The sequence below is a fragment of the Neodiprion pinetum genome, chromosome 2, assembly GCF_021155775.2.
Source record: "Neodiprion pinetum isolate iyNeoPine1 chromosome 2, iyNeoPine1.2, whole genome shotgun sequence".
Lineage (NCBI taxonomy): Eukaryota > Metazoa > Arthropoda > Insecta > Hymenoptera > Diprionidae > Neodiprion > Neodiprion pinetum.
The window spans coordinates 11,958,698-11,974,023 of record NC_060233.1 but is presented as its reverse complement, the minus strand read 5'-3'; the positions used below and the strand labels follow the sequence as shown (position 1 = coordinate 11,974,023).

The 15,326-nt window shown below is 38.7% G+C and overlaps 1 protein-coding gene and 2 long non-coding RNA genes across 5 annotated transcripts in view; 1 reads left to right on the top strand and 2 right to left on the bottom strand.

Moving 5' to 3' along the window:
• The window catches only part of Glut4EF (Glucose transporter 4 enhancer factor), an 84,353-nt gene that overhangs the window by 46,842 nt on the left and 22,185 nt on the right, over nucleotides 1-15,326 (top strand). For all 3 annotated transcript variants that reach the window (XM_046612883.2, XM_046612886.2, XM_046612885.2), the window contains exon 4: nucleotides 5,893-6,203. In XM_046612883.2, the coding sequence (XP_046468839.1) occupies nucleotides 5,893-6,203 (311 nt within the window). The remainder of the gene's footprint in view (nucleotides 1-5,892; nucleotides 6,204-15,326) is intronic.
• LOC138190390 (uncharacterized) lies at nucleotides 626-1,430 on the bottom strand. The gene is made up of 2 exons (XR_011176288.1): nucleotides 1,375-1,430; nucleotides 626-1,264 (listed from the first exon to the last, which is right to left on the bottom strand). It is a non-coding gene; the product is annotated as an uncharacterized lncRNA (long non-coding RNA).
• On the bottom strand, nucleotides 4,753-8,088 carry LOC124212628 (uncharacterized). The gene is made up of 3 exons (XR_006881700.2): nucleotides 7,598-8,088; nucleotides 5,838-7,045; nucleotides 4,753-5,720 (listed from the first exon to the last, which is right to left on the bottom strand). It is a non-coding gene; the product is annotated as an uncharacterized lncRNA (long non-coding RNA).

Genomic DNA, 15,326 nt, shown 5'->3' with positions numbered 1-15,326 from the left:
CTGTAACTGGTCAAAGTTTGAAGAAGTATCGTTACTCAGAAAAAGAAACAGTGAGATGCGATCCGCTGAATTTATCCGTACGAATGGAAGATTTATCATTCTTTTATTAAACTTACATTTTGGCTGCACTGCCATTTTGAATGCACGCATGTCTCTCAGAAAACCACATAAACGTAGTGATCGTGATCTGGTATAGCATCAACTTGAAACAATGACTACGCAGTTAATCTTTTCTTCAACTGATTGTACGAAATTTGCGGTAAACAATTAATAAAAATAAATAAATAAACGTGTAAAGTTACATTTCCAAATGCATGTAATGTATATAAATACTCTGGTTGTGCGTGCTACTTATGAACAGTTTGCAGCAACTTTCGATCTCGCTAATAGCATGTATCACAGGTTATTCACATCGATGTGCAAGTTAAACGAATACCTGTGAGAATGATCACTCAACTTATCGCACATATGAGAACGCCAAATCTACGCTCGCATAAATAGAAAATACAGAATTTAGGTATTTAGATCTAGTTCCACATGTATTCGCCAAATTTTTTCTTCATACCACGGTTAAATCCACTGGCGAATTATTGAAAAGAGGCGGAAAAATTTTTCATTCGCAACGTATCGCATCTACCAATATCAATTCGGTACAACTAACATAGAATGCTCCATAGGCGATGCTGATATTTTTATCAAACAGTGGCATTGGTGCTCACTAATTTCTTACAATTACAGATTTCTCTACAACTAGTTATCCCCGCGATAAAAGGTGTAATGAAATAAAAATAAAAACGTATGTTTTCGAAACTACACATACACACGCACACCCTGCGTGATGGTTCATGATCGAGATACAGAACTGCACTTTGCAAGACATTTTTGTATATCCATTCTGAACTGATTTAGGGGGCGGGCTGGTCAAATTCTGACAAAGCTTATTCTAAGAACCACTACAAATTGTATACAGTCATTATTGGCGTATAGGTTAGGGCAATATGGCGTCAGACGGGGCAATCAGCTGATAGTTTCAAGTCAATTTAAAGAATATGAACGCACAAAGAACATCGAGCAGGCTGTCAAACTTTCATTTACCGGCATTGAATCGATGTAGAGTCAAATATAAGATAAAAACCACTGTTATAATTAAATATGACCCAGTTGGCGTTGGAAATTTATTTCACCAAATGGCAATTGTTCAGGGTATTAAAATCTCAGCGCCAATGTTGAAGTTTGAATGTGAGCACTCTTGGAGAAACTCGTCCTATAACAGTATAGAATTCTGCGGAGTTTTCACGCCGACCAGGGGAAAAAAAATTATATGGCGAGAAATTTCTCTGAGTATATATGTCCTGTATAAGTATATACACTCACATAATAATAAGATATGATGCCGTTATAAACGTCGAAAGGCACGCGTGTAGTACGAATCGAAGCGTGACTACTCGGCGACTGGATGTATTCTGTGTTCTGAGATAGCCTAACGGTATACACATACTTATACACGCACCTATTATATACACTTCGTCGTTATATACATCCGCGGAAGTACGTGCGATGAACTTACGTGTGTAATCTGTGTGCCAGGAATCGAAACGAAACGTTCTCAGCATACCTAAAATTTACAGGGCTGAGATATGTCAGTGGTAGCCAAGGTTCTGTGAAAAGGAAATACCCTTTGAATACAATATCGTATACTTCATTTGATTAGGAACTCATTATACAAAGTAATTCATTTGTACGATTATAGGAGAAAACGAAACTTGTCAATATCTTCCAAATTCTTCTTAACACTATCGTATCAATACATCTGAGCGCCTGTGTTTGAAATCCTACGACTCGCTGGGAATAATGATTATACAACGTTGACTGAGCAAGCGTTGGGAAGATTTGAGTTTTCTGCATTCAAACAGCCCTCGTTTATTGTTTTACGTAATTTGGAAGCAGGGCTACTGGCTGTTATACCTTAGTAAACGTAGTCTTACAATTAGTACATTTTTTTTTACCCCAACTCAACTTCAACACGCATCAGTTTTGAAAAATTCCTTTTGATTTCTAGGCAATCTTTGAGTTTTTCTGCATATGATATTTTTTGGTAAATTAATACTAATCGAGAATTATGGTAGCTATATGTCAATTTGTTGATCTTTAGATGGGTCCAAGACAAACCCGATTCCAATTTTTCATAAATTTTCGTATGCAAGAAATGTCAGAGATTGTCTGTAAATCGTATCACAGTACATTATGTCACAAGGGAATAAAGTCTGAGATTTCACCCAAGCGTATAGTCGATTTTTATTACTGTTTTACATATAGGACTTTATTTTCGACTCAACTCTGGCCACATTATTGACTTGAAAATATGGTCTCGATTTATCCTTCTCGATATCGGTGTAAAATTGAGAAAGTAGATTATTGATGAAAAAATTCGTTTTCAAAAATGCATACAATTAGTATATGGGTATGGGTCGGCGAAAGCTGGAGCGAGGCAGCAGATCCAGGGCTGCAGTTCCTGGTGGAGGTGTAGGTGGCAAAGCCCCCGCCGGGGGGAGAGAATATGTCATTGAATATTGCACAATCATGTGACATCAATATCTATTCTCATAGGTAATCCTACTTTCAATTAAATTTCAAAGACTGTCATGAATTTCAAGTTTATTAATCGAAATGTTATGGGTTTGTTGAGTGCTTTCAAATTTTGAATTAACAATCATTGTAATTCTTTTATTCATGCGTAGGTGTGATCATTTTACTAATTTGAAAGCTAGAATATCATTGAAAGTTTAGAAAACGATAGAAAATAAAAAAATTATTTGCGGGAAATATGATTTCATATTTCTCACAAGTCTCATATTTTCCGCAAATCTAATGTATTTCTGTGGGAGAAATGTGATACTTTTTCCCCACCGATAAGGGAAAAAAGTCGAGAGGAAATAATATGCTAGTTTCGTCCCGCTTTTCAGTTAAAAATAGTTAAATTATTTCAACGGAACTGTGGCTAGTTGAAGTCGGCTTGGGGTAAAAAAAATTGTGATAAGAGTACGTTTTTCGACCCACAACAGCCGATAAATCTACGTTCAACTTCTGTACGACAACGAGTAAATTTAAACTCAGGGAAACTTTGGTCATTCTGCTTTTCTTTCTTTCAACTTATTCGACTTTAAATTGAGGTGTCTCAGTTTATTGAAATGATAGTAGTCTTCCGCATGAATCACAGATAAATTTTTTCATTGTCCTCAAAATATTTGATCAATGTAGGTAATCGATGCTCCTCCGAATCGGTGATATTATCTCTTTTTAACAGTTTCATTAAAATTTGATCATAATCAACTAACAAGGATAAATTGTTATATGAACATGAATTGTTTCCGGTATGGCTGGAGTCGTTATTCTGAATCCAGAAAGCTCGTTGTCATTGTCATAATTTCATAATTTCATAATTTTCTTTTTCGATTCTCTCAACTCTAGCAGCTACCTGGTTGCCATTCGTCCTGTCTGAGCTGTCGCGTGACACTTGACGAGTCACGCGCAGCAATTCCCCGAAGTCACGAGCGTACACGTACCAATATTATGTACATCATACCTATGTATATATCCGCGTATTACCGCTCGTGATGATAAATACCTAGGCTGCAAGAGTGCAGACGACTAATGGTCGGAAGGATGGCCGGGGTAAATCGCGCTTGGTTTCAGCGACAGGAAATCAATATCATAAATATTTTTGTATCTTGTTTTACCCAACGTAAGGAAAAGCTATAATTATATTCAGAAAAAATCAACCGTTGTTAGAAATCTTCGATATTTCCGCAAATAACAAAAAATCTGGTTCGTCGTGAAATTTATCTAACTTGCTGTATTTGTTTACGAAGTATTCTCAGTCGAAAAACATTATTTCCAACACCTGCTTGGGGAGTTTGATTTTTCCCAAGTGCCCCATTTCCAAACAGTGGGGTAAAACAACGTTGGCGCATGCGTACGATTCAAATGTTATTAGTACTTTGCACACTAGGACTTTGACTGTGGCGCATGCGCACTTTCGAATAACTCAATTTTACGCGCTGTATCATTGAACGTAACTTACCTAACTCTAATTTCACAAGCTGTCGGTGGTATCTTCCGTGCTTCTCAAATCAGTCTCTTCTTCACAGATTTTGGAAAAAACAGCGTGTATCACACGTGCCAACAGGAGATATCTGAATTGCGTGATTGGCTTATTCTACGTTCACACGCATCGGGAATTTCCTACTTTCCGCACTTATAATACAATGTACCATTATCTTGGTAAATAACTGTCGAACTGCTTGTTGGATTTTAATAATAGTTGGATCAGTCACAAGCTGGTATTCAGCTCGAAATCATAAAGATTCGTTTAGCTGGTCACGAGATGTCATGGGCGAAAATTAATCATAAAAATCTAGACCTTCATCTTGAAATGGTCGAATGTGATTCTCTGTACCTCAAGACATGGAGATCTAGTAAAAACTCGACTTCTTTTGCAGCGTTTTTTCGTGTGACATCTGCAGCACAGAGTACAGAATTGACGAGAAAGACTTTGCGGTTAGTTTGGGTTGCGATCTGACAGCTACGCTGTTCTTAATCAATTAATTATCAGCTCAGAGTCACTCCAAGAAAGAAACGTGATCTCGTTTCGTATCGCTCGCTACGGTTGACCTTAGAATGAACCTTGAACACCCGCGTATTGCAAACGCGTAAGCGTCACTCCCATAAACTGGCGGCTATCAAGTTTATCGGATCTAGGAACAAAGATAAAAAATATAATACGTACTCCCAGTACAATTATCAACGCGCTTACGTACAACAATAATCTAGGTACGAAAATCTTGGGAACATGTTCAATGGATTTTATGGAAACTACAATGACATGCACAAACAATCAATTCAAAGTTTTATACATTCATACTCCTAAATATAGAGCTGCTGCTGTTACTGTGGTTATTGTCAATTATTCTTATCATTGCTGATAATTTTTCGTCCATTATTGATCTCGTATACGAAATCTTATCGTCAGATTCAAGAACACTTTGAATCGTTGTTTATTGTGAGCAGTAACGCTTAATTTTTTTTCACAAGTATACCTATTCAGAAAATTCGAGTGTAATATTAAAATTAGATTCAACAAAGGATCTTTTAATTTCATATTTCTCAAGTGATTCTCGAATGATCCTCCAAATATCGAATGCTTGGTACAAAAAACAATAATCAATTTACCAATTTCCGAGTAAAAGCATAAGGTAGCTCATTGTCACTTACGTAGAATTGATCTTTGGGACATCTGGAAAGCACTATGTAATATGTATTCCTATTTATTTGTTATTAGTGACCAAATTACTCGACAAATCATTGAATAAAAATTACTGAATTAAAGTTTTTTCACAAATAACTGTTAGAATGAAATTTTTTGCAATTCCTGCTAAATTACGGCTTTGTTAAGTTTTCGAATCTGGAAAGCCTGCCCTATCCAGCTCTATCATCGAAAAACCACCTAATTCGATCGTGCAAATCTCTTTAATAAAGGCGATGATGCAATGACTTACTGTAACTATAGAAAATAGTTTTTCATTCAATTCCGTCTTTTAGAGGCATGTTTGCTTCGTAAACAAAGATTTTTAACAGGAGTTCCCCCATAAGATGTTGTGTAAAAAATCGATTCTACACAATTATGAAATCCTCTCTCACCGAGTCTATCAACAGGCGTAAAACTTTATATACGTTAGAGGAAAATTTTCAATTCTGAAAACCTGGAGCATAAATTCGTTCCACCGTAATCGCTTTTGTGTCCGAACGATCTATGCAGCAAAAACAATAAAAGAATTTACCTACGGCAAACGTGTATATTTGATGAAAACTTCGATTTTTTTCCCCACCGATAAGGGTCATGGGGAGGTCGTAGTGGCGTGGTCGTCGGATCACCAGGAGCCGGGGGAGCTTCGAACAGTAGCAGCAGCGGCGCCTCCTGGCGGAGCGGAACTCCGAGTCCTCCGCTGAGCGACGAGGGCGCTCCCATGACTCCGTCGCCGTGGCCAACCCCGGCAATCCCCTCGTCATCTCACCACCATGCGAACACCCAGCACAACGCAAATACTTCCGGTTCCTCATCCTGCAGCACTCCGGGATCTACGACAACTCTGGATGAGGGGATCGTACTTGATTATCTAGGTGAACAGCATCCGCGCAAGAAAAAGGTAAGCAAAAAGTAAACCAAAAAACAAATTCTGGAAATCGACATCCTTTTCTCTGGCATGTCTCAGTTATTCTTCTCTAGATGATCCAGAGCATTTTTTCCCTCATTATATGCATGTAACAACGGATGCCAGCACTGCGATGCTGAAAGTTTTCGAATATTCACCATAGAAACTACACAGAATATCTCTTTCTACTTTTTTCCAATCATTTCTAAGGTTCGAAATACCTGTAACTCTCAATAGTTTTTGTATTTCGTAACCATGGATACTTCCGGGTTACCATTCCTCACGCACAACGTGATACTTACGGATTTTTAAACGCCACTTATTTCAATATCAGACCCACACACATACGTTAAGACCGTGATAAGACGGCGTACCGAATCGTTATATAGAATGTATTTACGTCAACAGTCATGCACAAATTGATTATACAACATTTCCGGAAAACGATAAATTTCTGATTAACCGTCCTTTGACCTGAAAAAATGTACAAACCAAACTAAAAAGCCAACAATATCGGTATTTCAACTACAATACTATATATAACTTGTGATCCTTTAGTTACATCGTTTTTTTTACTCATATTGTCGTGAACTTTTTCGGACACTTCAATAATCAAAAATACATACAATTTTTTACTGTTCATTATCTTTAAAGTTTTAATTTTGCGTCACTTTGATTTCGTTTTCACGTTAGTTTAACGTCAGAGTGCAGTGACGGTAGAATCTTTGCTCATTGTCAGCTTTGCTCGTACTTGCCAACTTCTTTGCACGCAGCGCTGCGTCCGTAGCTATGGATGATGGTACCCGGGGCTGGTCAGAAGACCGGCGTTCCTGTCTCTAAAAATGACGATAAAAATTTTTCCATACCGACACTAAATACACCTAAGTATACAGAATCAGTTTCAGTACGAGAATTTGGGTTTTTTAGAATGTTTTTTGATACAAGAAATCAATATCTAGGAAATACTTGTTCTTAAAATGGCCGGTATTTTTTTTTTGATCTACCTTTAAATCGTTGTGAAATTGCACACTCACTGTGTTATAATTATTTATTCTAAATATACCATCTGGTAGCAAAAAATGCACTATACGCTGAACATATTTGAAAATAAAAGTTGTTTCTTGCCGGAATCTTACTCTTTTTAAACGTATCGTAACCAAAAAAAAAAGTTTAATCGCTTTCACAACCTCTTCTGTGCATTTATATTCGTATAATTCAGCTGAAACTGATGCTCAAACGATCAGCTGATCGCACAGTCCGCCGCCATACTGGATTAAGGTCCAATACATATGACTGACAAAATTAGAAGTGATTATTCGTGTACGCCTAGTTAAAGAATCTGCGTTAATCGCAAGCTAGAGAGGCGGGCAACTGGCCTTCATACTCACATTTGGTATTCGATCTTCGAGGCACACATTCACAGTGAATACATAGATGCAGGAACAGAATATTTCTCGTTTCCCAAGACTTGAATGATTATTTTCCTCTTTTTTCTTTTATTTCTCTTCTCCGCTGCCATCTCCTGTAATATTTTTAATATACCCACCACGATGACATCAACGAGGTTACGAATCAACTAATTAAACTAGTCGTAATTGCGCATTTGGCACACGTGACATCACTGCGCTACTGGCTTGGTCGATTTGAAATTGGAGGATAGCAGCTGTTACATGTAACGTGTGCGCGAACCGTGCATGCGTAAAGCTCTGCAAAGATGCACTGCGCGAGGAAAGACGGAAGGAGGGCGATCCCACTTAATGTCAAGCTAAAAAAGATACGTAATATCATTGGCTATTCGCGACCTGAACCGTTGAACTGCAATCGTGTAGACAGCGCCGTAGCTAGGTGCGGGCGAACCGGGTGCCTGCCTAGAGCGCCCTCTTCCACAGGGGCCGCCATTCCCACAAGTTCGTGGAAAAACAAAAAAAAAAAGAAGAAAATGTTATGTCAGCCCTAGTACCACTGGGAACTAAACATGTGTCATCCGTATGTACAGAATATAGGTATGAAGCGAAGTATCTAACATACACTAGTTCACTCTGTACTCACACTTGGCTGCCAAGTGTAGCATTACTATCAGTTGAATCTTTCTAGGGGTTGTTCCATATAAGATGAATAGTAGTATATTTTGTTGCAAGTGTAGAAAGTGGGCAATTACGGATGAGCGTGAAGTTGGCAGCGTGAACCCCGAAGGCGATTGCTCTGATCACACGAGTCAGATATCGCCTGTCCGCACGTATGACATGATATTCTTTCCAACACCTGTGAAGGGAAGTTTGATTTAAGAAGCAAAGAACGGGCCACTAACGGCGCGTAACATTGGAGTTGGTTTATTTACGCTCACTGATACAAGACGTAAAATTGAGTAATTCAACAGTGCGCATGCGCCAAACACAGTCCCAATGTTTAAAATTGAGGAATTCAGTTGTGCGCATGCGCCCGTTGGCCCGTTGTTTTACGTGACTGTTCGGAAATGAGGTACTTTATGCACACTGCGCAGACTTCGAAAATTGAAGTTTTCAAGCAGGCGTTGGAAAAAGTATTTGTAGATATTTACTTAAGAGAACAATTCATTTGACCAAAATTATTTTCACAAATTAATCTTTACTATTGGACACACAGAGACATATTATGTACAGTACTTTTCGAGGCACCTACAAAACGCGAACCTATGCAAATGAGCTACCTTAACACACCACCCTCAGATTGCAAACATTTATACACGTGGAAATTGAAATGAAGTTGTACAGAAGGCCATGGGGCGTAGATATTTATTAATTATTATTCATGCGCACAGCTGCCTCCGTAGCGTGGGTGCAGGTTACAACGCTCTTCCGTATATATGACGGTAAGCGCAGAGTTCGCGGGATGCATGTTTTCGCGTTTATATCAATACCGGTATCTGGTACTCAAGGTTATAACACTAGACAGTGCGTTCGGGCATCGGTAACGATTGCCGTCGGCAAAGCTGCTCAATTTTTTAACTTGCACACATCATTTGCCACATAATAAGTTTAACACGTTTCAGTGTGCTGCTGCTGCTGCACATGCTTTATACGCAATTTATTCAACGAGCAAAGTAACGCCTGTGCATTATGCAACGGCCACATATGGGTAAATTATGCATTCATCATTACGTAATCCTGTATCAACGATTATACATACCTACGCATATATTAAACACATAATACACGAATGCGTGGGTGAAGTATCAAAAAAAATTTACCTTGTCAATTTACTTTCTGGCTGGGATACATGAGGTGTAAGTTACTGGAATATCGGTATGCAACCTTCGAGGAAATGTTCTTAAATAATTTCACGGCATACTCGCGACGCGACGGGACTAGGAAAAAAAGACGCGAGTATAATAACAGCGAGTATGAGTGACCTTCCGCATTTTACGATATACATGTCTGGACAGTATACTATATTATAAAAGACCGCGATGACAATGAGATTTGTTCGTTCTTTGACATTGCCTGATACATATGATCTACCTGGGTGTACTTTTCCTTTGCCGTAAGGCCCCAAACTCAAAAAAGGAGGACAAGCTGCGCCGACTTCTGCCATCAGGATCCTGCACGGTGGATAGAGCTATAAGCATACACATTATACCTGATATATTCGTGACACAGTGACACGCATAAGCAGCCGGTCCTTGCCAAGCTTCGCGGCTTACTAGATTGCCTTGGCTGGTTCTGTGGTGTGATGATGTAAACTGGATAGGTGCCAGATGATGACGACGGAAAACCTCACAGCGTCAGCATCACGGATATATATTGTATACGTGTGGATGCGATTTACTCGATTTAGAATTGGGTGTTATAATTTGGGCCCAGTTTGCAATGGTCGTAAAGACGTTGAGACGACTTTTAGAACTTTGAAAACTGTCACTGAAACCTCTCTAGGGTTTTAAAATTACAGTCATTGATACTTCTTTTAGGGTTGAAAACTGTCGTTAAGACGTATTTTGGGTTTGGAAGGTGTCGTTAAGGCGACTTTCGGCTTGACCGAACAGACATGGATTTCTCGAAAAAATGTATCGATGAAATTTGGGATCCAGGAAGTGAAGATTGATCATTTGAATGAAGGTTTTCTCAGTGACCTTGAAACGGATTTCTCATTTAAAAGGACAAACGTCAACTTTTGCTTATACGCCTAATGAAATTATTATGAAGTATTCTAGTTATTTAGATGACGTCTGTGGCATCGCTGGAGTTGAAAGGGTAGATAAATCTACCGTAAGTTATGTACTTAGAGGAAATGTTAAGAGTGTTACGTTATTGTTGTGATTTATATAATAACGCAAATGAATATTATACCAGAGATAAAGTGAAAACAGAGAAATTAACAGATCGGTTACGCATAGAGCAATAAAAAAAAAAGATGGACGGAAGCACGTGGAGTGACTAAATGCATCTAGCCGATACAACATCGATGCGTAATCTGTATTATATGTTATGTCAAATGAAATTCATGCTTGACTTTGAATCGATAAGCATATACCTACGCGTCTGACTCTTAACGATTTATAATCGTTTGAGTTAAAACTGATATTTCAAGGCCAACCGGTGATATTTCCACAAGGTTAACGCGTCGAATTTAGCGACTAAACTACCGATGAAATATTTGTTTCTTTTTTCCGATCTGAAAATAACAGTCTTGATAAGAGAAAAGAGCGTTGGTCATCAATAAAAAAAAAAAAACAGTATGCACCATTTTCAATTCTGGATTAATTAGGTTTGTGACAAATTTTACTTTTATTGTTACTTTATTTTTTACTCAGAAACAGTAACTGAGATCATGAATAATAATTCAACAAAAATGAACAAGGTTATTTTGTTGTATTCGTCAAATTTGTCGCCAATTTCGATAAACGTCGGAGACGTTTAAAAGGACGTTTATCCAAAATTTTGGTTACGTTTCAGCATCCCTGACCGAAACTTCGTGCTACCATTATAACCTGTAAAATCCAGATTTTGACGCCCTTTCTTGCTAAAATAGCAAACAATGACGTTGCAATAATAGCATCTATGTCGATTTTCTATATTTTTAATTGTTTAGGTAATCCTTCTTTACTTGAAAATAAAACTCAAGATTAAGTGTAAAAAATGAATTACTAATTCTTGAGCTTGGCGTTTGCCGATTCTCTTGTTTTATCATTCCATGTTGCCAAACTTTGTCGCGAATTAATTGTGAAAAGGATGGAAGAGTCACATTCGCACAGTCTCGTTAATCACGCCGTACATAATATACCTATAACCATCCTTTATAATTATCATTTACGAATCGAGCTGTTCGTATGTATGTATAATATATTTATATCTACATAACATTGTACGCATTCATTGTAAAGATATAACACATGTGTGTCGCGTAGTCAGGAAGTGCTGGCAGTCGTAGATTGTTAGTTGAAAGAATATACCAATGGCACGTGCGCTTCGTATCTGCACAGAGTATGTAGTAATAAGACTAGGATTTTATATCCATGTTATCGCACACTTGAATACTATTAAAGCACAGCAATGCATTGGTTACTCGTAACTGGGAAGTGTCACGGATTTTTTTTATCTTATATTTTAGTCGTTTGAAGAAGAATAATTTAGACATTCGTTTTCTTTTTTCATTGGAAACAAAGTTCAAGTAAATTAACACTTGGTTGAAAAACGTACTGTATGACGTCACCCGTGCCAAAGTACCTATGTTTATACATGTCAAAAGCGGCGAAATTCAATGACACATAAGTTTTACAATTTATGGTTCTTAATGGAAATGAAAATATATAATCCAATTATTGCACAATACTCTACCTTATGCACGTATGAGAAAGAGCATGAATTTTTTCCCCATGAAACTTCTACATTGTATAGGTGATAAACATGTATCTGAAAAACAATTTTTGCACGTACTGTGTGTAAAACACAGTATGAGAATCCTGAAAATTTTTGTAATGCCGTTAGCAATGGCCAAAAAAAGTAGAAGTTGTCTGCTAAAAGAGGATTTTTTTAAATTTGTCATTATCGCGCGTACCAATAATATTTTAAAATATCGCTAGTCTTGAATAAGCATGTCGGATTTTTGATAGCAATATACATTTTTTTTTCACGAAAATTTTGTAAATATTATTGTAACCGTTGATCCAGGTCCTTAAAACTTGAATGTGATTGATAAATCTCAAATTATGCTCAATTTTATTTTAGAATACGAGTATTTTAACGAGATATTGCGTCGCGACACCCCAGCCCATATAAAATTCTTGTTCTAAGGTGTCCACACCCACTCAAAATAGTTCTAATCACCCTGGTCGCATCCTTCGCACAGAATTCTTCTGTACCTGCATAATGTGCATGCGCACTTTTGACGTCATAATGGAACGCGGCACGTGGCTCTGTACTTGGGCGGGGGCGAGAGAAGCAACGACTAAGGTCATAGTGACCCTGAGTGCACGCGCGGCACTTCTCCATACTTATATGCAGTTGTTTTATAATGCGCAGAAAGTGTATTTCTAGGCTCTGTGAGAGCATAGCAACCATACCGGCATCTAACATCCGCCAAAAGATACATATGTACATCGTATATATAATTTTATAGCTAAAAATTTGGATGCTATAATAAGTTACCCGCAGTTGGCGTCGCTATTCCATCCCATTTAAAAGGTCAATTCATGCAAAAGAACAGTGTCTTACGAAAATCTGACTGTCGGCAAAATTTAATCAAATGTTCGAATAGATATTTAAATTACAATTTGTGTGTCGAGTTATGACATTGCTAGTAAATATTTCGTATCGACAAACGATTCACATGCTATGCAGGAATTATATCAGGTTTACGAAAATAGTGGAGAAATATTTTGACTATGTATACTTGATTGAAATTTACGAGAGATATAAGCTAAAGCCACAGTGATAGAGAAATATTAAAGGGCGATGAAATGATCGCATGCCAAACTGTTTATTTTTTCGACGAATTAAGCCAATGCTATTTTTACACATCGTTCTTATCCTGTACAACGAAATCTCTTCGAACTTCAATAAATGGATATGAAACCGTGCAAGTATATTGATAGATGATTGTCACTCGTTTTGATGTTATGGTCCGCTACTTTAAAACTGAATTTCGTATATGTTTTACAAATTTTCCATCAATTTTCAAAAATTTTTCCAGTGATCACACACGCGGCATCATAAGCCGTATAATTTCCCAAAGTCTGAATAGATTTTATCGTTGAGGGTAAGAATCGAGTGTAAAATACGATTTGCATAATTCGTCGGTAAACTAGAACTGTCTGAAATCTCCTTGAGAATATCCGGATCAGCCCAGCCCTTCGAAAAATCGGATATATTTATATACGAACTAAACTTTGCCCACGCTGTGTTTTACGCGATGCGTGTTGCGGGTTGCGCCGATTGCCCGCCGCATGCCTGTTGTTGACCGACTTGCGTCCTTGACTCGCACCGACCTTCGACTAGCTTCAACCGACGCTACCGCTTCCGTGACGAGGGATTTATGTATCGCCTCCTCTTCTCGCCGCTCGTCATCCCACGTGAAATTTTCCTCGTAAATCATTAATACGCAATGCGTGTACTTACTCTAATTCGATACGATTACCCGAGAAACTAAAATGTTATATAATATGCACAGATGCAAATCCCCCCGTGCATAAGTACGCATTGATACTGATAGAACGCGCAGATGCGCCGTCCGATGCGATAAACGCTTTGCGAATAATTTGTCGCATATCGACCGTCGTCGTGAAACACGCTATCGCAAAGCTTGTCGTCTTGTGTTTTTTTTTTTTTTTTATTATCATCTCGCTTGTAGTATTAATTGTCAACGGATAACGTTCGGTCCCCGAATCCTCTGTCCTACGTTACCATTGGAACGCGACCGGTATCGTCGCACCCAGAGATTAAAACCCGCGTCGAGTCGTTTGTTCGTTCGTTCGTTGTGTCTTGGCACCGCGCTGTCTGCAGCTGGTCACCTTGCTGTTAGCTCGGTGTATTCCTCCCCCCCCCCCCCCCCCCCCCTCCCCCGCACGAGCAACAGCGTGCATCGTTCACAATCGAACGCAACGCCCCCTTGTATCCTAGCGTCATGCAGCCGAGCTCATTGTCAGCTGCTCGGTGTTACACTGCGGGAACTCGGTATGACATAACTCGGTAACGTAGCACGCGTAACACGTTGCGCAACGCCCTAAAGTTAGCTCAGGTTTGCGAACTTGAAATATTATACCCAATAAACGAAGTCATAATTATTCCGTGTTTACTAATTCGTCCCTGTTCTAACGCCGTGAACTTAACCGAAGTTTATGAATTTGAAATATTACTTTCGACGGACGAATTCTTAATTATTCCGCTTGCTCAACAGTCAGACTGCATCTATTAGTCCCAAGTCAACTCGTTTGGGGTTAGAATCGTGATACGAGGAGAAAATTTTTGGAGCAGAGGATCCCCTGGAAGCACGAGAGAACTCGACGGGAGACTCGCTCAATTCGACCCTGGTTAAGTCAGGTTATGCAAGTATGAGATCACCGCGTCCCGCCCGCTCGGACTGAAACGATGGGCACGGACGCGTCCTTGGAGCGAGGCGCGGGCAAGCGAATTAACACAGCGTTATAAATACCGCGCGTTAGCGTCCCCGGCAAATATGTATTGTGTACATTGTTTACAGTGGATGAAAAAATTTGTTCTAAAAATGCACGGCTTAGCCTTTGCTATCTAGCTGTGAATTTTCAGCTTGTATTCATGTAATTCCCAGTAACTTAGAATTCGAATACTCAACATGGGCGTGGTTAACGCAATATGGCGTCGGAGTCGGTAATCAGCTGATCGGTTTAAGTGAATTCGGTAAATATCGAGGCGCAAAATGCATCTTATAATCTAATCTACTCGTATTTTCTGACATTAAGTCTATTTGAAGTATAATATCCGATTAATAACCCTTTTTATTATTAAACATGGCAAAGTTGGCGTTTTGCATTTACTATGGCCTGATCGTATCTTCTGAATTCAAGGATCCCAATATCTGGATGATGCAGTTACGAAAAGTTCATGATACACGAACATTTATTTGTGGCTGAACGCAAGACTCGGGCGACAGAGAGCCGCTTGTAAATAC